The sequence below is a fragment of the Plutella xylostella genome, chromosome 7 (genome assembly GCF_932276165.1).
Source record: "Plutella xylostella chromosome 7, ilPluXylo3.1, whole genome shotgun sequence".
Classification (NCBI taxonomy): Eukaryota; Metazoa; Arthropoda; class Insecta; order Lepidoptera; family Plutellidae; genus Plutella; species Plutella xylostella.
In genome coordinates, this window is record NC_063987.1 from 6,920,069 (window position 1) to 6,943,394 (window position 23,326).

At 37.7% G+C, this 23,326-nt stretch overlaps 3 protein-coding genes across 5 annotated transcripts; 2 read left to right on the forward strand and 1 right to left on the reverse strand.

Annotated features, from left to right (window-relative positions):
- Positions 1-597: 597 nt before the first annotated feature.
- Positions 598-9,234, reverse strand: LOC105389258 (fibroblast growth factor receptor). The gene is made up of 13 exons (XM_038106668.2): positions 9,039-9,234; positions 7,069-7,210; positions 5,663-6,217; positions 5,377-5,487; positions 4,838-5,046; positions 4,331-4,633; positions 4,018-4,136; positions 3,718-3,856; positions 3,372-3,523; positions 2,829-3,008; positions 2,497-2,636; positions 2,126-2,267; positions 598-1,731 (listed from the first exon to the last, which is right to left on the reverse strand). The coding sequence occupies exons 1-13, from the start codon at positions 9,100-9,102 to the stop codon at positions 1,507-1,509; spliced, it is 2,481 nt and encodes an 826-aa protein (XP_037962596.2). The 5' UTR covers positions 9,103-9,234; the 3' UTR covers positions 598-1,506.
- Positions 4,963-17,346, forward strand: LOC105389256 (synaptic vesicle glycoprotein 2B). Of its 3 annotated transcripts, none has more exons than XM_038106671.2 (10): positions 4,963-5,065; positions 11,688-11,903; positions 12,399-12,561; positions 13,129-13,310; positions 13,532-13,716; positions 14,198-14,358; positions 15,451-15,625; positions 16,102-16,376; positions 16,809-16,936; positions 17,208-17,346. In XM_038106671.2, the coding sequence occupies exons 2-10, from the start codon at positions 11,708-11,710 to the stop codon at positions 17,273-17,275; spliced, it is 1,533 nt and encodes a 510-aa protein (XP_037962599.2). In that variant the 5' UTR covers positions 4,963-5,065; positions 11,688-11,707; the 3' UTR covers positions 17,276-17,346. The 3 variants fall into 3 exon arrangements, with proteins under 3 accessions (XP_037962599.2, XP_037962598.2, XP_011558649.3); XM_038106670.2 differs by lacking the exon at positions 4,963-5,065 and adding an exon at positions 7,112-7,224; XM_011560347.3 differs by lacking the exon at positions 4,963-5,065 and adding an exon at positions 11,279-11,436.
- A 3,250-nt stretch (positions 17,347-20,596) lies between these two features.
- LOC125488806 (keratin, type II cytoskeletal 2 epidermal-like) lies at positions 20,597-22,608 on the forward strand. The gene is made up of 2 exons (XM_048622291.1): positions 20,597-21,523; positions 21,860-22,608. The coding sequence occupies exons 1-2, from the start codon at positions 20,597-20,599 to the stop codon at positions 21,863-21,865; spliced, it is 933 nt and encodes a 310-aa protein (XP_048478248.1). The 3' UTR covers positions 21,866-22,608.
- Positions 22,609-23,326: the final 718 nt, after the last annotated feature.

The window sequence follows — 23,326 nt, forward strand, 5'->3', positions numbered from 1 at the left end:
AAAAAAACCTTATTCATTCAGACCGTCACTTTCTTTTGCTTAAACACACGAATACTTACTCAAAATTATAACACCCGTCTTTATCACCAAGTGGATAAGAAACTACAACTATTCTTTGCAGAGGTTAAAAAACTACCACTAGTTTTTTCAAATACACCTAATGAAACGAATCTAGCATGAATTACTAAACGGGGAAACCGAACTAATTCCTTTGTGAGGAACTAATCGAGCACCGGGTTCGTTTCTTTCAACGGAACATCCTGGAATTTTCTAGAACGTTCTTCGAGAATATTCTGAAAAGTCTTGTCGGAACTAATCAGTTCGCTCCCTGTTTTAACATTCAAGCTTCGCCACTTGCTCTAATTAGAAGTTCTGCTCCAGCTAAAATGTTCTCCACTATGTATTAAGTGCATTTACATATTTTAATTGTTGGCGATGTGTTTTTTACGTCATCCACCGCACCGGTTGTTATTGAAGTAAGGAGTGAAGTTTGTTGGTACTGAATGATGAAATAAAATATCTTGTTTAGGTAGATCTAAATAAGTTCTCGGTGTATTGCCTTGCGCGAATCAACCACTAATAAATTCTGCCCTGTGTACTTCGATCGTTCATTGGAAGAAAAGGTAGCCTCGTTGTATTTTTGTTACTATTAGCACCAAATTACTCCCAAACGGAAAAAGGTTGGCTTAATGATGACGCATCTGTAATATTGAAGAAAACGTTTAACAGCGCATCGGGGACATTTGGTGACGGAATTTCATAAGTGGAACTTTTTCATTGCTAGCCAGTGTATAAACTAAATTATAATATTAATTAATTAGTATTAATAAATGAAAAAAACTTTACCACCTACTTTAAAAACACGCCCACAAAACGTTTGAAACGTACGTATCGTCAAACAGAACTCTCATTCTTGACTCTAACGTCTTTACTGTCCTATAAACGAGATGTTTCAATATCAACACTCAGGAATAAACCTTATTCCCTAGGAGTTAAAGGTGAGAAGAAAAAGCGGGTGACTTGGCCAGTTCAGACCTGCTAGTAGTCTTGAAACGTGACCTTTTCAAGCCAAGTGAACGCCATCCACATTGAAATAAAAATATTTTATAGATACTTTCTAGTTTTACTGTTTTAACTTATTGTTTTCTTACGTGACCTGATCAAAATGTTTTGAAGAACCTCTAATGTATGTATAGAGTTGCAAAGAAAGGGGAAGTAAAAGTTGTTTAGATACTCTTAGCGATTATATTTCCTTTAGTACTTATATTAAAAATGATAAATTATTATGACGACTCACAATCATTAAAGTTTTCCGTAAACAGGCGTTTTATGTCGCGCCGTTAGCTTTTGTTCGCACATAAGCGGATTTATAATAATGTTTAGAAATCACAACACGTGCTCGTCTAAGAATTTTATTTTTAGTAAAATGAGTAAGTTTGTATTACACAATTTCCCAACGAAACTTTCCAACACTAGTAGGCCCTTTCAAATTCAATATAAAACCGACTAAACAATCTCACCTTCAACATTTGTGAGATGATAATACTTATTTTCAGGGAAAAAATCCAAACGGATATAATTTTTATTCATCTGGTATAAGGCTTCTATGGTAGTGGCGCAAGCACTGAATCCAGGTCTATTGGTTGGTTTGAACTGCCAGCAATCACACATGAGATCGTATAACTCCGCTTGGCTTGTAGTTGGTCGTTCCATCACTTCACCATCACCAATCTGTGAATGCGCAAAGTAAAGCATCAATATTAATTTATAATATCTTGTATTTTGCTGAGCCGTGGTGGTGCAACGGATAAGATCTTCACTTTCATTCGTGAGGTCGTTGGTTCGAATCATGTTCCAATGCTGATATTTACCGTGATGATGTGCGGAAATCTACACATCTAGATTTAGCACACTAAGATATGTGAACCTACCAACCCAAAGTGGACCAGCGTGGTGGGAAATGGTCCCAGCTATTAGATCTTAAGGGGATAATGCAAAAAGGTATATTATTTATGTATAGGCTTCAGGCGTACGTTTTCATGAAGGCTCATGAAAACGTACGCATTAAATAAGTAAATAACACGCAACTTATTAAACTAATAATAAAAGAATCCTGGTAACAGACCATCTGCCGCACTTGCCCCACACTCTTGTCGGGGTACGGCGTAGCCCCCAGCGTGGCCAGTTCCCAGAGAAGCACCCCAAAGCTCCACACATCCGACTTCACACTCGACTCTCCAACCGACAGTGACTCCGGAGACATCCATCTAGAAGTAAGGGGTGTTGTAAGTTTCAATTCTTTGTTTGACTAGTGTAATGTGACAGCTCCTAAAGCTAAATTAGAAGCGTCTCGTCGAAGAGAAGAAAGTGACGCGTTAGTATTTTTGGAAATAGTACATAGATTTTAACTTTTTAATCTTTGAACTACACGACTTCATCTACTACACTCTTACTTTACAAGTAATTAAGTATGATTTTGAGGCTATGTTATTCTACCTGATAGGAAGTGGAGTGTTGCTATGACGAATGTAAATTGACTTTTCAGAAATATCACGGGAAAGTCCGAAATCAGCGACTTTGCAAATCATTTCTTCACTTATGAGAACATTTCTTGTCGCCAAATCACGGTGTACTATCTGTAAAGGCACGCAAATTGGTGTAAACTGTGAACGTTTAAATAATTTACTTTGATTTAGATAAAACATTGTTAATATTTTTCAAAAAAAATATTTCGAAAAATATGATTACATTCGATTCATAGAATTTTCATCAATGGAAATATAATAGGTATATTGGTAATCATACATTATAGTCATTATACCACTTACTCCTTTTGAGCTAACGTGTGCCATACCCATCGCTATGTGTTTGGCAAATCCCATTAGTTTCTGTGATGTAATGGATCTAGTATCTTCTACTGGCAAGGCGTAATGTTTGCTGGTCCTAGCCTTTACTAGGTATTGATGTAACGACCCACTCAGTAATTCCATGATGACATAGACTGGAGACTAAAATCACAGATGCATTATGAATGTCTTTTATATTATAAAAAATATGAAATATAGTCAAATCCTATTAAGTCTATGCAAGTAGGTGTTGGCCGAAAATAATCAATGATTAACAAATAAAAACGGAAAAGGTTGTGCGATATTTTGAAAAGACTTGCTAAGTGTCGAGAAACAGACACCTTATATTACGAGTACTGACTAACAAGTTTCTGATAGTATAACTTAGGTATATATTTTTTTGCAAATTTAACTCTAAACAGGGTTTAAAGCCCTTTGAAATTATTTAGGAAACATTTTGGTCGTAATAAAACTATTTTTATGATGCTAAAGGTTCTATAACAAAGATAATATATAAATAATAACCTGTCCAGTGCACGCCCCAACTAACTTGATGACATGGTCGTGGAAACCAAGCTTCCTCATGATACTGAGTTCGTGCAGCAAGTCCAAGCGAGCGTTAATGCTGGCGTTCTCCTGTGTGGTCTTTATGGCCACTTTTATCTTAGATTGTTTGTCTATAATTTAAAAAATCTCATCAGTGTTAGCCTCAAACCAGACATCAAATTGAAGAAAAGAACGTCGAGCTTATGTTTGATAATATTGTTGTTACGACGTAAGTTCATTATTAAGTAAATTTACGCAAGAAACTGAGCCAAAGTTATAATTTATACTACACATTAAATGATGTTATGTTAGGTTTACTGTTTACCCAATCCTGGCAATAAGACATCGCCCATATGGACTCTGCCAAAGTTGCCTGATCCAATAATTTCTTGAAGTTCCAGATTTTTCCGGTCAAAATGGCGTGTCTCTGTTGATTCCACATCAATGATAAAACCATCCGATAACTAAAAACATAATAATATTAAACAAATATTGATGAAACCGGGCATGAGGCGTTTGTAGAACTGGCACACGAACGATTCCTAATACAATACAATAAATAGGTCCGGTACTTAAATATATTATTATGTTTTATGATTTTTCAAAGTCAAGGACAAGAACTTACTAGTAACGCTTTATATTTATGATGACTTATTTTTATAGAAGAAATGATGAAATAAATACTGAAGAAGGTAAAGACTGCTGCAACAAGCGCAACATATTTTCTGGCAGAGCTTCTTGGTGCTGTAACAAACACATGAAAATATCAGACTCATTCACAGATCATTGCGTGACTTTAATTTCACATGCTATGTTATTAAGAAGATGAAGTGAAGTAAATTATGCTGATCATTGACTATTATTGTTATAAAAACTTTGAACTTATTCTGAACACTCACACTAATTTATTTCAAAATGAATAATATGATTTTACTCACTCACGTTAACGTAGAAATCATCGAATACATAACCAAGAATATTGGAACCATTACACGCATAGTTTCCTATATGCCCATAATTTACATGTCTGATAATTAGCACCGATTCCAAAGAGTCCTCTTTTTGTAAAGTTTTCAAATCGTAATCGCTGCTATTATGAATGGAATCATAATTCAAATCATTTGCGTTAAACGACCAAGTTATTTTTGGCAATGGTCTTGCGTTGACTATGCAAGTCAGATACACAGTTCTCCCTTCAGTTATATTAATACTTTTTGGTTTTAATTTAAATGTTGGAGTCACTGTAACAGAAACAACAATCATTGGTTCAACAGATGGTATATAATTACTATGTATTAAAAAGAAATTGCGAAGTTAGCAGCAGCCGTACCATAATCGAAAATAAGCAATCAATAATTCTTTAGAGTCTGCACTGCTCTCTGATATACCTTGTATCTCAACTAAGCGACTGTGGTGAAAAATAAAGCTATAAATACTTAAATTACCATTTACAAAAAGAAAAGTACTGTGGCTTTGTTCCTCATTCATCCATTTGCCATAAAACGTATGATTCACACGGCAAGTGTAGTTAGCCTGGTCTTTGAGGTGAACTTCTGTGAAATGTAATTTCTTTCCAGTGTCATCTAGAACCATCCGAGGAGTGTCTACAATCAAATTCTCATCGTTTTTGTACCAGGAAACTTGTGGAAGGGGCCTGGAATAAAAAATACAGAGTATGTATAATCATGATGTGATAGGAAACATTCTTATGCCAAATTGCAGAAAGTAAATTTAAGCTAATGCCGGCATTAAATCTATGTCTGTCTCTCTCTGTCCGTATACTGTCAAAGCAATGCAGCAATAAACTCAAAGCATTAGCTTAAATTTCCTTTATGTAACTCAGCGTTAGTTAATAATAATACGGATACGTTTTTCGGTTTGATTTACAGCCGCAGCAAAAGTATTTTTTAAATATTTACATAAGGATAAACCTGAAGTGAACAATATACTGAAATTGTAAAAAAAATCTCTTGATTTTACTTACATTCCGGAGTAAATGCAGAATAAATCAAATTCTTGGTTTTTTACAGCGTATTCTTGCTCGCCGGAGAAGTATAGGAGTCTGGGTTTTGCATCTGATACCATTTTTTTTATTCTGAAATTAATGATATAAATTACCTTTACACTATCAAGGTTAAGGAACTTAAGTGCTTACCGCCGAAAAGTAATTAAATATATTTGATCATGTTGAGCGTAAGTTATAAATGCATACTAAACATTATTACATTGGTGAAAAAGGTTTTTGCTATTATTATTATTTGTACTTTTACCCATATAGATATCTGGTGTCGTCTAATTTATGAAAGCTGTATGTGGCGACATCTTGGCTGTAGTAATCGTTTTTGGCAACGCAAGTGAAAACGTTAAATACATTCAAATCAGTTATTTCTTTTTCATACAATCCATTTGATATTTTATTCTTTTGTTTATCTAATTTAGGTAAATTCACGAATGAAAATACTAAATCGTCGTTGTCGTTTTTAGTTACACTTTGAAAATAATCGTTTTCAGCGTTTTGGCCTCCGTCTTTTGTCCAGTAATATTCGGGTTGGGGCCAGCCCTTGATTTTGATGCATGGCAAAATATAACCTTGGTTCTGAGTTATGTATCTTGGTTGAATTTTGGTTGTCATCTTTTGCATCCACACTTTTCTGACAAATGCAGGATTGGATGCAGCGATTCCATAGGTGTTATTGGCAAAGCACTTGTATGTGCCAGCATCACCGTCATTTGGCAATTTAAACGTTATGCTGCCTTTGTCAGCGACTGTGATTATACGTTTATTCGTAACATTAAAAGGAAGACCATTTTTTGTCCAGGTGTAGCTGCAAGGACATAAAGATGTGTGAATAAATATTTTCAAAGTTTCGTTTGTATGTATGCAATAAGATTTAGATTCAGCAACCGATAATATTTACATTCTATACTCTATTTAAACAAAATACACTATTAAAGCTATATATATGTCGCAGGCATCTGGTTTAATCTTCTGTTTGATTGAACCACTAGCCCGTTCATTGGATGGCGCTATTCAGTTGTATGACTAAAGGACAACTAGTCAAGTCGTTGATTGTAACGTTCGACGTATTGACTGAACGTCATTCAGCGAAGTCGTTGAATGGGATATAGTACCTATAGCAACTTTGTAATGTCTGGTTAGGGTGAACATGACCAGACAAGAGTCAACAAAAAGACTATTTTACAAAGCTCTTATCTCACAAATTAACTAAACAATAACAATAAACGTACCTTCATATTGTTGTCCATAATTATCCAGTTTCACCACAATTTTTTCGTTGAAACTATCCGCCCGCGGCGTAATAATAGTTAAATCCATGTTGTCACAATATTTTAACATAAATAACGCACTTTAAAGCTAATTTATTTGCAAAAAACTAACAATATAGGTGCTTTTTGTGTCAGCTGTTAGCTGTTAGACGCCATATTTGTTTTGTTCACCACCTGACTGATTTTAAGTCAGCTAACTAGTTGGACGTTTTGTGACGCTTGTACAATCAACGTTCGGCCTAGTCATACAACTAAGCAGCGTCATCCAATGAACGGGCTAGCGGTTCAATCAAACAGGAGATTAAACCAGATGCCTGCGACATATACACTGTAATTCAATTAATTAAGATACCCTTCACAATTTATTAAAATACTCTTTCTGTCTCACCTTACCATTTCTCCCTCTGCCTTACAGTGAAGAGTGAAGGAAGGAAAGAGATAACAGTGATCATCTTCATCTGTCCTTAATTCATCTGTGCTCAACGCAACGTCCTCTGGGTGTCGAATCATAACAGGAGGGAGCATTGAACCTACAATAATAAAGGTTAGAAGATGCATACATTGAAATTGATGTTTTATTGATCCATAATTCAGATACGGCTCAGGGATATGAGTGATCTTTAGACAGTTCAATGTAAATACTGGACAAACCAGTAAGTATAAAAAATATTTTTCATATTACGATGGGCACCTATTATAACGACACCATCAATCATATTTTTTTCTTGTCCACCAACTTGGAAACATGAAAATAACACTATAGAATCGTCACAATCGATATACTTAGGTATGTATATGTATAGGGTTCCGCTCATCTGGCATAATCTTTATTGACCAAAATTCATTTCGCATAACTCGTATGGTCTAAACTTTTTTGGCCGAACCATCACTTTGCCAAGACTTATGTGGCATAAGGCTCGTTTCGTCTAAAACTCTTTAGGCACAATCTTTAAACACATAAGTTTCGTTTGCTCAAATTTATGTTCGTCTATAACCTATGTATAATCTTGTTTCTCCTAATGTTATCTTAATAAATAATATATTAAGTATGTAGTAAATGTACAAATTGTGGTATTTTTCTCCTACATCCCGAAAATCACGATATTGTATGATCAAAACATCGAAAGTTAACGACCAATATAATTATTACAAACCCCATGAGATCGAAACCTACAAATAGGTGCGACGACGAGCAAAGCGAGGAGGAGCGTGTTAGGTGCACATGTTCATCAAAACCAAAGCGGAGCGTTTTCCAAACAGCGGAAACAATACAAGGCACCAGTTTGCGCTATGTAGGGAGACGCTCCGTCAAAGTTAAAGCCAAACGAATATTATTACTTTGTATAAACCTATGCCATAGCATTATTAGGCTATTCAAGATTTGGCCATACCATTAAAAAAGAGACTGGTTCCTTCAGTCTACTTAGGAGGAGTAGAGTTAAACAGAGTCACCGAGTTCAAGTACCTGGGTCACGTGGTCACGGAGACGCTCGAAGACGACCTGGACATGGAGCGGGAGCGCAGGGCGCTGGCGGTCAGGTGCAACATGCTGGCTCGCCGGTTTGCACGCTGTACTCGACAAGTCAAGCTGACCTTGTTCCGAGCGTACTGTCAGTCCTTCTACACGTGCAGCCTGTGGGTCAACTACACGCGCCGGGCCTACAGCGCGCTGCGCGTCCAGTACAATAACGCACTGAGGATCGTGTTGGGGCTGCCGAGATTCTGCTCCGCATCAGGTATGTTCGCTGAAGCCAGAGTGGATGACTTCTTTGCCGTCATGCGTAAGCGAGCAGCCTCCTTACTATCACGTACGCGGAGCAGCTCGAATGCTATCCTCAGTGTGTTGGCGGATAGGATGGATAGTCCAATTGTGAGGCATTGCGTAGGTGTACACCTTGACCGAAATAAGAAATGAATGTACTTAACTATTTATTTGTTAATTCAATTAATTTATTCAATTTATTATTTCATATTATTTAATCCAATTTATTTCATATTTAAAATGACATTGAAGTATATTTATTTATTATTTCTGATCTGATTTAATTTAATTTTTGCATGTACTTATGATTTTTATATTTTGACTAACAATTTTTTTGACATGTTTTACTAATTTACTATGGATGATATATCTGGAAATAAATGTTTAATAATAATAAATAATAATAATTATTAGGCTAAACAATGTTATGCCAAATAACTTTTTACTAAACGAGATTTATGCCATACGATTTTCGGCGTAACGAGACTTTGACCAAACGTTACTATGCAATACGAGATTAGGCAAAAAAATCTTATGCCAAAAAAGGTAGAATCATATGTATAATATTGCATGAACATATTAAATTAATAACTCACCAAAAACACTCGCGATAAAAAATGCCAAATTCAATTTAAGACATATTTTTGGAATACTGCTCATTTTAACGAAACTCACTCCTATCACTTTTCTTGTAAAACAAAAAAAAAATTAAAATAAGTTATTTTTAATTGAAAACTCAGTCTGAGTCTGAACTTACTAAATAATAATCACAAAAAAACATAAATTTCATCTTCGGATCAAACCAAACCACTGAATGATCAAATACTCGTAAATCGGGTTACGTATAATTTTATTGATCATGTTATTCATGCATCATGAAATACAAACGTAGGTATAGATTTACATTTAACTGGAAATTACAGATAATGTGTGTGTCTGTAATTTAGGTAAGTATAAAGTAATGTTGTTTAATTTGCAATATAACAAAAACAGACACATCGATTAGGTAAATTAAAAAAGCACAAATTAAATAGATCTTATTCCCATCCTTTTAAGATGTATGTATTGTATACTTTTTTACAATTTCACTAATAAACTTTTTTACTTTTAATCAAACTGTAAATATCTATGTACAAAATAGATTAAAATAAATACAAAACAGAAAATAGCCAAATATAGCGGCCGCATGGATAATTACATATTTGTGCCCGTGGCTCCGGAGACTACGGGAATCTATCATGATGCCTCAAAATATTTATCAAAAGCCTAGACCGTCGCATGAGGGACTGCGGGCTAGACATCCGCTCTGGAGCGTTTCTGATGCAGAGGATCTCTCTGGCTGTACAGGCAACGCTGCCAGCGCCTTAGGGACCTTTGCGTCGGATGCGTTCCGGAGCGAAGACACATAGTTTTTTTTTTTTTGTTTATAGTTAGGCTAGGTACCTATAGTCATAAGTTTTTCTTAAGTTTAGAATAAGTTATTTAGATTGTATTGTGTACATAGATATTTACTGTATTGTATACTTAACTTGAAAATACAAGATGTTGAAAAAATATAGCTATACCAACATGAACATCTATATGAACAACTATTTTTTTCCTAAGTCACACCATAATATAGGCTGTAACATACTGATCAACAGATCGGTTAATACACATTGCTGTTTCCGTGAACGTTATCAATCGAGCAGAATGAAATATAACACCCGATGAATTTGTACGTACGGTGGCCTGCGCCTAAAAGTATACATGCAGAGTTTTTAAAATTGCGATCTCAAGCTCACGTGCTGCTCAAGCACATCCACATAAACACCACTGCTACACACATCACACACAACACGTCCCCGGATTTATAACAGATGTAGGTGGTCCCTTTATCATCAGGGATCGCTATTTTAAAAACTCCGCCTGTATACTTTTAGGCGCAGGCCACCGTACATAATTAGTAAGTACTCAATGTATTTGAAATAAGAAGAACAGACTAAAAAGAGCAATTTGTTATTTTGTGTCAAGGAATTACTTGATGGTACTAAAACACACATGGAAGACGTCCTATTTAATAATTAAATTTCATTTAAAATTATATTTACCAATGGCTATCTGTTTCATCCAACCCACAAATGATTCTCTCTATAAAAATAAAAGTTATCTTTATGTTTATGCTTTCGAATTATCTAGAATGTCCGTTTTACAACCAAAAGGAAGGATGGGGCCGTTATATTTTTGTTACTGTCGTATACATAAATATGTCCGAAAACCTCGTAAATACGTGACACTTTAATAAAAGCCGATTGTGGACTTTATAGTCACATTAAGTGACAAAACGGTCACAGCGCAGATTTAAAAATTTATTAAAGTATATAAAGTTGCCATTTTTGTAAATTCAAATTAAAATAATTATTTGTTGAATATATTCTGTTAAATATACAATTAGGTTAGGCTTCATTAGTTAAATGTTAATTTATATTATGACCTTGAATAAATGATTTCGTTAAATATACATATAAGAATGTCGCTCTACTATAACTATACTCCATCCGATATGGTTTGCTAAATCTTATAAAATTATGGGTTACATGATAATCATAAATTAATGACGGCTCGCAACCTATCACCTAAGTACAGATGTAGTACAACAAGAAGCGGCACGCTTGCGAGCCACCTCTGACTACCTCTTCAGGGATTACAGTCGTAGTTGTGAGCATCTTATGAAACAAATCACATTTGTAGACTGCGGAAAACTCACATAATATTATATTATTTAATCATCTTTTTCAGGTAAATATGTACGGAGGCTGATAACAGATAAGAGATTTATTAAAACATGCTTTACTTATTACGTGTTGTTATCTGTCAGTCGTAGATATTTGAGGCTGTAGTTAATGGTATTTAAAATGCTAAATTATTCTGCGCGTGGTTAAATCTGTGAAGTGAAAATTTGACTTTGAATTATTTTTTTCGGATACGTAAATAGCTTGTGGTAAAACATGAAAGGTAATGATTTATTGAGATGACCGTTTCAAAGGGTTTAACTTGTGGCAGCTCATAGTAAATAATTTATACGCATTCACACCCGAGTCCACGTTTTCCTATGATTTATGGTGTTAAATGCGTTTAAAATCCAAAGTTATTCAAAAGAAGTTCAACAGGACGAATTTACAAAATCGGTGGTCTGATCGCTTAAATCGATTTCTTCCATCCAAGCATTATAACTGAAATATTTTACAAATATCATTTACTTTCAGGGCCAGATGTACTTGACCCTATGAAGCAGCTGGAGGATGCGCTAGTATTGTGTAAATTCGGACGTTTTCACTTAAGGCTTCTACTGGTGTGTCTAGTTTCTAATATGGCGACCACAGTAGCCACTACCACCGCATCTTATGTTGTGACCAACGCGGAGTGCCAATTGGGAATTGGGAATGTTGAGAAAGGATTGTTTATCTCGACATCGTTTTTTGGTAATATTTTTACTATTTCATAAAATACCTAATTGTTTTTTTATTGCACAAATAATTGATACAACGGCAAACTTAATACTAGAGTCATAACCTACATCTACCAGTTAACCTTTGGTGATGCTGAGAAAGTGATTAGTAGTGCGATAGGCTTAGAAGACTGTATGTATTGAGTAACTGAATTAATTTAATTCATAGTTTAATATTTGTGTGTACTTCCTGTGGGTTCGAATCCTGGTCGTGAAGTTTCGGTTTTGTCAGTTAAGTACATGTGTCTTAGATAGTCTTAACTTTTTTGTGCGCCACAAATTATAAAAACTGTGGAGATATTTGAATCACTATCAGTGTAAGCAAAGTCGCTTTTCGCGTCTGTCTATATTATAGGTATCTTTAAAACTACACAACGGATTTTGATGCGGTCCACGGATATTCTACAGGAAAACTCTTTTGGGCAAAGCGATTCTATTTAACTTAGTTACGGTGTTTCATATTTTTCAGGACAGCTGTTAACCACTCCACTGGCAGGCATAGCTTCGGATGCATTTGGCAGAAGACCCTTCCTGATATTCGGAAATCTCTTCATGGCAATATTTTGTTTACTTCAAGGGCTGAGTCAGTCATTTTGGATGCTCATGTTGATGAAGCTTGGCGAAGGAATGGCGTAAGCGATAAAATAATGTTTTAAATACTATCAAGGTCAAGCAACACGAGCAAGTATTGTCATGCAATCGGCAAGCTTAATACAGCTAGATAGAACCGCGTAAAGCTTCGGAAAAACAAAACTGCAGCGCTAACCACGACTCTATTTCGTTGTATTAAGCGTCCCGATTGCATCACCACACTCTGTTCTCGTCTTTCCTCAACTAGTCAACAAGTCTAAGGTCGTCGGTCCAACTTACGTCCCACACTATAGTATGTTTGGCTGTTGCTGGTCTGCATTCGAAAACTCGATTACTCTACTGATCATCGCCTTCTATGCCATATAAATGGCCGGCCCACTGCCATTTCAGCTTACAGATTAAAGGTCAACCTTTTGGCATCTTACGCATCGCATTTAGTATTCTTTGTTTAGAAATTCACACAAGCGCGTCCTTTTCATCGGTATTGCCGAAGCCGTTTCTCCATACATTTATGACAATCCTTTTCTTGCGATACGTACGATACCGAGAGGTGGAAGTTTATAATCCTAAGTGATTTCGCTTACGATAGTTAATCAATATAATTTCAGCTCAGGATTCAGCATAAACCTGGTAGGTACGATGTTGGCAGAGTGCACAAATAAGAATGTCCGAGACCGCATCATGGTGGCGTACGTCACATTCTTCCCGATGGGACAGATCATTGTGGTTTTGTTCGCTTGGGCCATTTTGCCTCGCGAATTAGACGTGGTTTTATGGAAGGGTTATTTTGGTAAGTTTATAAATTTACTAAGTTATTTATTATTTATTTATTTTATTCTGATCAGAGGTGATTCAAAACTGAACATTGTCGAACTTATTAACTTCAAAAACTAGGCACCGGCATAGACTAATCAGGCACTCAATAATACACATAATATCAATCAGTCGAATAAAATATCAAACTTGGTCCAAATAATTGAGGTATATACAGTTTTCACTGCCTTGTTTCAGAGATACACTCTTGGCAATTATTCCTGTTCACATGCACAATATGGGGACTGCTGGCTTCCATACAGTTCTATTGTTTACCTGAAAGCCCAAAGTATACTTTGGCTCAAGACAAGCCAGAGGAGGCACTGGAAATTATTAAGAAGATTTTCTCAGAAAATACTGGCAGTGACAAAGACACATTTCCGGTATGTATTAAAATTGGGATAAATGTTTTTTTTTTTTATGGGGTAGATATTAAGTCTAATTGGGTGCGTGAAAGAAGCCTCAGGAAGTTATGTTTTAATTGTTCCCGTTACTCGTAGTCGTAGCACAGTACCCCCTAGTCAGTGAGCGATTGATTACTAATTTTACTGGCTAATCCTATCGCCACAGTATGACGAAGAAATCCTTATGCAGGTCTAGGATTTATCACCATATGTTGGTTGCTACTATATCAATATGAAGAATATAATACATTAAACTAATAAGTAGTTAATTTATAAGCAAAAGTTAGGTAACGGCGCTAACAAACATAATGATATTTGTGTTTCACATCTCATTCATTCATATCACCTCATCGCACCCATTTCACAATGTTATATCATCGTAATTAAATAAACACAGTCTAAAACAGTGTGTACTTCGTTGTATTTTTAATCGCAATTACCTACTTCATATTTGTTTAAGATAAAATCTCTTACTGGAATGAGAGAAACAGATACAGTGGTAAAGGCAAGTGTGACAAAACAATTGACTATGGTGGTGTTTAACATAAAATATTTGTTCAGAAAACCACTGGTCGGAATTTTATGTTTGGTCTGTCTCATGAACACTATGGTCACAGCGTTGTAAGTATTATTATATTATATTTATTTCTCTCTCTTCTCAATGATTTACCCCTGAAAAGACCTGCGTCATCATGTAATGTGTTAGAAAGTCTTAATTGGAGTGCCTATCGACGATGACACTTGCAAGCCTCTTGTTCGTAGTATGAATGCGAGTTTAACTGTCAGTTTCAATAAAGGTCTTCGCACATTATAACAACTCACCGGCGACTCAACTCTATGCTAGACATTGATATTTAAGCTCTGTGTCATATATCTTCAAGGTTTAATTTCAAAAAATGATTATAAAGTAGTGTACAACGAGTGGCCTACGCATCGTACACTAAAGGTCAACCCCGACACGTTTGTCACGCAATGACCACACGTCGTCCACGCAACGACCACACGTTGTCCACGCAACGACTATGCATTTGCGACTGACGCGTGACGGGCAACCATTTGCCAGCCCACCCGTCCGCCCCGTGCCTTCCCGCGTTGTCCACTCGTTGACACCGCGTTGTCCACTAGTGACCATTGGGTGGATCAACTAGTTGACTACTCATCGAGAGTGTGAGTAGAGTTGCTGCCGCGTTGGCGTGGAGTTGTTATAATGTGCGAAGACCTTTACTCTATCTACCGATGACTGGTACAGTAAAACTATAAAGTCCTGAAAACGGAAGTAGATCCTAACTTATTGTTAAAGGCCGTGTTTGATATTTATCAAAGGACAAATCCATTAAAAAGTCATTATTAAACGGTATTTTATTTTAAAAATGCATGTAAATGTAAGTATACAACTGATAATTATAAAAAGTCTTCGCAAAATCGCATTCTTTATTGTCATGACTTTATACCTAGTTGGACTGTAGTTACTTTCATACTATTTTGACACATTAAAAGTTACAACTTGTCAAAAACATAGGAAAGTAACTACCAGTCATCGGAAGATGATGATGATGATGATGATGATTGGTCCGACCGATTTCGGCCATGGCGACCACTTCGACCCCTAGTTCTGTTGGCGCGCGTGCGCCCTAAGATCGGAAGATAGAGTTATTGAAAATGGCAGTAAGCAGTATCTTAAAAATATACTTTTAATAATGTAAACCATTTCAGTTTCAGCACAATCAGAATGTGGAATCCACAGATGTTAACAATTATCGAAAATTATGAATCTACACACGTTGAGACTACAAGATTTTGTGTAATGATCGATGAATATTATGTTCAGAAGAACTCACAAGTGATGACCAGTAATATTACAAATATTGTAGAGGAGGCCTGTGTCTCAGTGAGTATAACTATACACTCACGAGCAATGAAAAAGTTCCAGTAATAATAGCACAAAATTACTCCTAAACGGAAATGACGCCGTCTGCCATACAATATTACCCACCAAAAACGTAAATATTTTGATCAAATCATTTTTATAGTCTTTGCATTTTCCCACTGCTGGGCAAAGACCTCCCCTTCAATTTTACACTAATCCCAATCCAATGCGGCTACCTCCCAATCTGGCAAACATTAAACAAGGTCGTCCCGCCACCTAAGTCTCAAATTCTAAATGAAAGGTTTTAAATTTTTTGTAAGTGTAACTTTTTCATTGTCCATTAGTGTACGTAAGTACTAAGAATTTCTGTTAAATTACTAACGTGCGTCGTCACTTTTGTTGGCCACTGGCAACTACACTGACTAAAATTAGAAACATCCAAACCATGACCGTCAAAGGAATCAAGTTATTAAAATAATTATAAATTTTCTTTTCAGGTTATTAGCGGATCAAGTACATACAAAAATATACTACTAATCAGTGCAATAACAACTTTATCAATTGGATCCTGCGTGTTTCTAGTGAAATATTTCACTCAAAAGCAATTGATATCAGTTTCTTTAACATTATGCGTGTTTTGCTCAGTGGCTCTTCATTTCATAAGATATTCTGTAATGATAGCCGCTACTTTAGGGTTTACTACCAGTTTATCAATCGCAGCGTTTAGCTTTTTAAATAATATTACTATAAGAGTATTTCCAACATCGATCAGGTAAAGTTGTTTATTTATTTTGGTATCATTATTATCATTCTAGTCACTTACTGCTGACTTGTTTAAGAATTCTCTTTCAAGGAGCGTCATAACACTAATTCTAAGACCTTCCTCATCTAGCCATCACCGACCACCTGTCTAAGGTCGTCAGTGTATCAGGCTTTTATTAATATATATGGCTTTATCTTTCTCCCCCCATAAATAAACCTCATTCATTGCATTCATTTAAAATATTCATTTGGGCGTTTTATGCCTAAGTATTAATTTGCCTAGTTTAGGCATCAAACGAAATTTTCTATTGTTAAACCATAGCTCATGATTGTTAACTATTATGGATTTGAGTTATTTCTTTGTTGATATAAGTACATCAATAATAATTATTATTATTTACACTCTGAGCATCAAAGTGATTGTTTTTAAATATCTTTGCAGAAGTTCTGCTGTGGCGGTAAACTTTACCTTCTGTAGATTGAGTTCCGTCGTGGGGAATATTGTGTTCCCTCTGTTGATCCAATACCGATGCATTGTGCCTTTTACTACTTTGACTGTTGGGATCGGAGGTAAGAATTTAACAAATCTGATGAAAAAGATTCAACAATGAAAGTATGTAGGTATATTGACTGATTCCTTTTTCCTGAATCACGCATTTATAACTCATCGTTCATTGTTTATTTTGGTGTAGCATTATACTCACTACAAATACTTTTTTTTTACAATTTCAATGGTTTTAAAAAATTGCATGTCAAGGACATACTAAAGTCAATTTAATAAAGAGATTTAGAGGGTAAAAAAAAACATTTTAACTTATAAAATTTCCGAGTTTTTTTTCAGTTGCTGCATTTCTGTCTTTCTTTTTGCCAGACCCCAGTAAAGACAATAAAGATACCGGTGATCGATGATAACAATAAATTAATAATTATATTTAAGTATTGTAAATATAATAAATTAAATAAGTACTTTAAAAATTAAACAATTCTCTTTTATTTCTTTACACCTGTAGGTCGCTGCAAAAGTGGTATAAATTTACAAAAAGCTGAAGGGGGTTGACTCATGGGGACATTTTGGACAAATAGCCTTTTTGTAACACCTTGTATACATTTAAGAATTATATAGCCTCTTTTTAAATCTCAGAATAATTATGAATACGTTCACGGAGACTGGTATTTAGTCTCCAAAAGCCACGGCAGATGAACTTCTGGGTCAAGGTCACTCGTGCATACAGATTCGCCGCAAACTTTGTCGTCTTAATTTATTAACATCAACTGGAGGGCCACTCTACATGTATGCTGAAATGGCTATGATGAAAAACCGAGTTGTGGAGCGCTTTTGCGCGAGCAGCGACTCTATCTCGTGGTATTTTTTTTTTTTTTTTTTTTTTTTAAGAAATTGTTATCACTCCACAGACTTTATGTCCGTGCCTTTTGAAGAGTGGTAATTTTTATGAGATAGTTTTTAATTCTTTTATCTACTTTCTACTCGGTAAGGAAGTTTCATTTATATATAGGTATATATATTCTAGAATATATATCTCGTGGTATTAAACTTGCCAATTTCACGACAACTCTGGTTAGTTCGTTTTCCGTCACTTGTAGACTAAACCTCCGGGTGCCGTGCTAGGTGGCTGTAATGAAACAAATATACGTATGCTAGAGTACTAGCATTAATCACCGACACAAGGAGACCGTATTTGTAAATACGGTCTCCTTGTGTCTGTGTTGCAAAAAGGGTAATGGTACTAAGCCGTATAATGGGATCATTAACAAGAACTTTTGATCTACTAACCACTTTAGGAAATTCGCAAAAAAATGTCTCTTGATAGTAAAAACTAATAGAATGCTAAACGCAAATTTTGTTTGATCTTAGTACCTAGTACCTACTTACCAAAATTCGGTACGTTTCCGCCACCATAAAAAAAACATTTATTTTTCTTGCAGCAATCTTGTCACCGTTACTTTGTGAAACAAACTCCCTTCAGATACCTATGTTATCCCAGGATAAATATTCTATTTTTGGATTAAATAATAACGCTAAAAGCAGTCATCTACGATTCTCCATCAAATGATTTTATCATTGAACCTGAAGCTGTATTACAATACCAATGAATAAGTCATTTGTCAATAGAAACGACAAAGGCAGTGTGTTCTTAATTATCAATTCAACAGGTGAACAATAGAAACAGACAGCATTACTAATGCTTACTGGAATTAATCCCTTTGTTATATTATTATTAGTTTAATTAATATTGTGAAGTTCGGTTGTTTGTCCTTCTTTTCTTCTACTGTGATTTACTGCTTATTTGTACATATATCTACAACTCTAATTTTTATCTTTATCTTTATCTTTATCTTTATCTTTATCTAGCTGTTCCCTTGCGTTTCGCTTCGCCTTTAAAAGTTTTCCCGTGGGAATTCCGGGATAAAAAGTAGCCTTTGTTCTTTCCCAGGGTCTAGACCATAAATATGTATACCAAATTTCATTCAAATCCGTTCAGTAGTTTTGGCGTGAATGAGTAACAGACAGACACAGTAAAGTTACTTTCGCATTAATAATATTATTTAGGATGAAACAATGATCCAATGTGTGCACAAGTTGTACACTGTACCGTCTTCACCTATGTGAAGTTAAACCTTTATAACTAAAAAAGTACTTACTTCACTTGGAGGTTTATTATTTCAGTAAAAACTTATTAGATGTATTAGTGTGACTTAAGTTTTTGTTAGAAAGCTGAACTAAGAAAAATTTAATGTGCATGGCGCTTTGAAAAACTTACAACTGTTGGTCACCTCACCCTATCTTAGTACTTTTTACTACAGACTTAACTGAATGTGGCTTGACCTTGTTCGTGGTTAATAATACTAAACATTGTTACCCATCCCTACCTGATCCAAGAAAGTAGTACTTAGGAACAATTCTGTAGGCTTGCATGTTACATCTCTGCCTCACCTAGATCTAGTCTACTAAATATATGATTTAAGAAACCACAGAAGTAAAAAAAATATTGTATGAAAAACATTTGCATGGCTCATTAAATGAATTATTATTTATTTATACGTATTGAACGGTCAAAACTAAAAAGATTTAGGCCCAGATAAATAGTCGTTGCTTAGCACTTGCTCAAACTAATGCTTAGCCAAGTACGACTTCACCTGAACTAAGTCGAGTTGCAATGAGTCTCTAAAATAGACACTACTTAGCGTTTGCTCGGCTAAGTCACTGTCTTAGAACCTGTTATGTCAAATCTGCGTCAAATATATATTAATTTATCTGTGGTCATGGTTTCATTCCGTAGTTTTTTAGCAAATTTGGTATAAATGTGGTCTGTGGATAGCCTGAGAGCATAGAATAATAATTTCCTGAGAGTGTGGCAGATGTGACAACTTGGGTATGCTAAGCAAGGGCCAAGTCTTGACAAATGTGAACTCGAACTCGGCTAAGTCAGAGTGCGAACTTACTGGCATAGTCTGTGCTCAAGTAGTGTCTATTTTAGTGAATTCGTGTTCTTAGCATGTGCTTAAGCTAAGACTCCGTCTTAGTTTCGTCTATTTATCTTGGCCTTAAACTTCCAATAGACAGTAAGGGCGAGGGCCCATTGCTACGGTGCGTCGACGCACTGTGTTGTTTTTTATAAGTATTTTTTTTCTGACAAGACTCCGAATCGTCGAGGCACTAGCATAGTGTCATGGCGCAGCTAGAAAATAGCAGACTTTTCCCCTTGATAAAGCGTAGCGGACCAAGTTTGAAATAGCCAATTTGAAAGTTTACATTTATCGATGTTGCGAAGCCGTGTTTAGAGGCGCACCGACAACACACCGACCAACAGAGATTAGAAAGACGCAGATTTGCGTAGACTATCCGGGATTCTGTTTGTTCAATACATAACTGTAGGGTATGCTTAGTGAGTTACGAATATTGATTGAGGGTAGCATATGTGTCATTCATTCTGGAAATAAAGTGCACTCGGTGAACATCAGCTCCCTGGTTTTATTTGGAATATATCCCCCAGGATAGGGACTTCACAGTGGCGACGAAGAAAAATCGGTGCCGGGACATTTGTGCGCGTGTAACGAAAAAAATTCGCGTCGAAATCAATGTCGGTCGGCAAATTAGCGGAGTTCCAAGTGCGTGGCGGCACGTGGTCGTCATACGTAGATAGACTCGAAATGTACTATAAAGTGAATAAAATAAGTGCCGACCTAAAACTACCTATATTAATTGCGAGTATGGGTGATGAGGCCTACGAGTTACTGGTGAACTTGGCATGTCCTAGTAAGCCGTCGGACATAACCTATGAGGCCGCGTGTGACCTACTACGTGACCATCTGCAGCCTTCCCCGTCGGTGTGGGCGGAACGGTTCAGGTTCAGACAGAGGCGGCAAAGCGCAGAAGAAAACGTTTCGGGTTACGTGGCCGCACTCAAAAAGGCGGCACGTCTTTGCAACTTTGGAGATAAGCTGAACGACAATCTCCGGGATCAGCTCGTGTGCGGGCTGAGGAGCGACGTCATTCGTCAGCGCCTGTTCGCCGAGGACGACACATTGACGTTCACGAACGCGGTGAAGCTGGCCACGTCACTGGAAGCGGCGGAGATAAACGCGGCAGCGGTGGAGGCGCCGGGAGCCAGTGGCGGCGGCGGCGGCGGCGGGGCGGCCAGCTCCGGGGGCGCGGTGCATGCGCTCGAGCTGGCGCAGCAGGGGCGCGCGCGCGGGCCGCAGCGGGGCGGCGGCGGCGGCGCGGGCGGCGGTCCCCACAGCAGCCGGGGCGCTGGTAGCTACAGCAGCAGCGGCGCGGGTGGAGCGGCGTTCAATGGAGCCGACGGTTGGCGTCAATCGCGGGGCCACGAGGCAGTGACGGCAGCAGGGCCCGGCCGAGGGGCATGTCGTGCTTGTGGTGCGCGCAACCATTCGGAGAATAGTTGTCGTTTCCGGGACTATGTGTGCAGCCGGTGCAGGGAGACGGGCCACCTGAGGCGGGTGTGCCCGCGTGCGGCGGGGCGCGGGCGGACCGGGGGCGGCGGCGGGGGCCGCGCCCCGGGCCGGGTGCACTACGGAGCGACCGCCGCGGAACCTGACTCCTGGGAGGAGAACCTCGGCGAGGGCGCCGATCTCGAGGAGGCGTTACACAGCTTGTGTCTAAACGATTACAGAGCGGTGAGTGTACCTATGTGTTTAGACAACAAAATTGTAAAAATGGAAGTTGACACAGGAACAGCTATATCCTGCATTAGTAAACAACTGTATGAGGAATTATTTTCACATAGAAAAATTGAGAAAAATAATATTTGTCTCAAGTTTATTGAAAGAAGAAAGAAAGAAAATACTATCTTAGATTTATTCGTAATCGAAGGGGCAACAACGTCTTTATTAGGTCGTCAGTGGCTGGCAGAACTAGGTGTAGTGATACCTAGTTTCAATTGTAACAATGTTAGCGGTGACTCACAGCCTTTGAATAAAGACTATAAAATAAATATGTGTTTTGTTGGGCAGGTATAAGGAGTTGTTTTCGGGCGGACTGGGTCGGTACACTGGCGGCGCGGCGCGGCTGCGAGTGCGCGAGGGCGCCCGGCCCGTGTTCCACCGCGCGCGGCCGCTGCCCTTCGCGCTGCGGGAGCGCGTGGACCGCGAGCTGGACGCCATGCTGGACGCCGGCGTCATCGAGCCCACCGACTGCTCCGACTGGGCTTCTCCTCTGGTACCCGTTACAAAGGCTGATGGTGGGTTAAGAATTTGTGCTGATTACAAAGCGACCTTGAACCCCGTCTTACTGGTTGATAGGTATCCGTTGCCTAGGATAGATGAGGTACTCGTAGGACTCAATGGGGTGCAATATTTCTCAAAAATTGACTTGAGTCAGGCTTATAACCAGGTAGAACTCGATGATACTAAGAAATACACAGTAATAAACACTCATAGAGGTTTATTCACGTACAATAGACTAGTGTGCGGCTTAGCATCGAGCTCGGGCATATTCCAGCGTATTATGTCGACGTTATTAAGCGGTATTCCAAACGTAGAAGTTTTCCTTGATGACGTCATCATAGGCGGACGGACGGAGGCGGAGCATTTACAAGCATTAGAGGCGGTATTCCAGCGGTTGCAAAGTAAAGGATTAAAACTTAAAAAGTCTAAATGCATTTTCTTAACCGATGAGGTGTCGTATTTAGGTTATATTGTTTCAAAAGACGGCATTAAAACGGATCCTGCTAAAGTTTCAGCTATTACTAAGATTCCCCGGCCGGAAACCGTTTCCGAATTACGATCGTTTTTAGGTCTAGTAAACCTTTATGCAAAATTCGTCAGAAACATAAGTGCTACTTTAGTACCGTTATATGATTTATTAAAAAAAGGCCGTGAGTGGCGGTGGGGCTCGGAATGTGAGCGGGCATTTAAAGAAGTGAAAAATTTATTGGTCAGTTCGTCGGTACTAGCACATTACGACCCATCAGCTGAGCTGATAGTGACGTACGACGCGAGCGCCAAGGGGGTGGGGGCGGTGCTGTCGCAGCGGGGCGCGGGGGGGTCGAGCGGCCGCTGGCCTACGCGTCACGCACACTCACGGACGCTGAAAAAAATTACTCACAGATACACCGTGAGGCGCTCGCGATAATATTCAGTATGAAGAAGTTCCATCAATATATTTACGGGCGTCATTTCATTCTGCGAACCGATCATAAACCCTTGGTTTCTATCTTCGGTTCCAACGCCAGTATCCCGGTAATGGCCGCGAGTAGAATGCAATGTTGGGCTATTATTCTATCAGCTTACGATTACGATATAGAATACGTACGGACGGACGTCAATGGTGCTGATGGTTTATCGAGACTACCCGTGTCTAGTAGTGAGAATAGTAAAAACTGTATACTGCCGGAGCAGACATATTTACATTTTGCTCAGGAAGCCTTGTTATTAGAATATAATGAAATTAAATGTCAAACTGCTAAAGATCAGATTCTA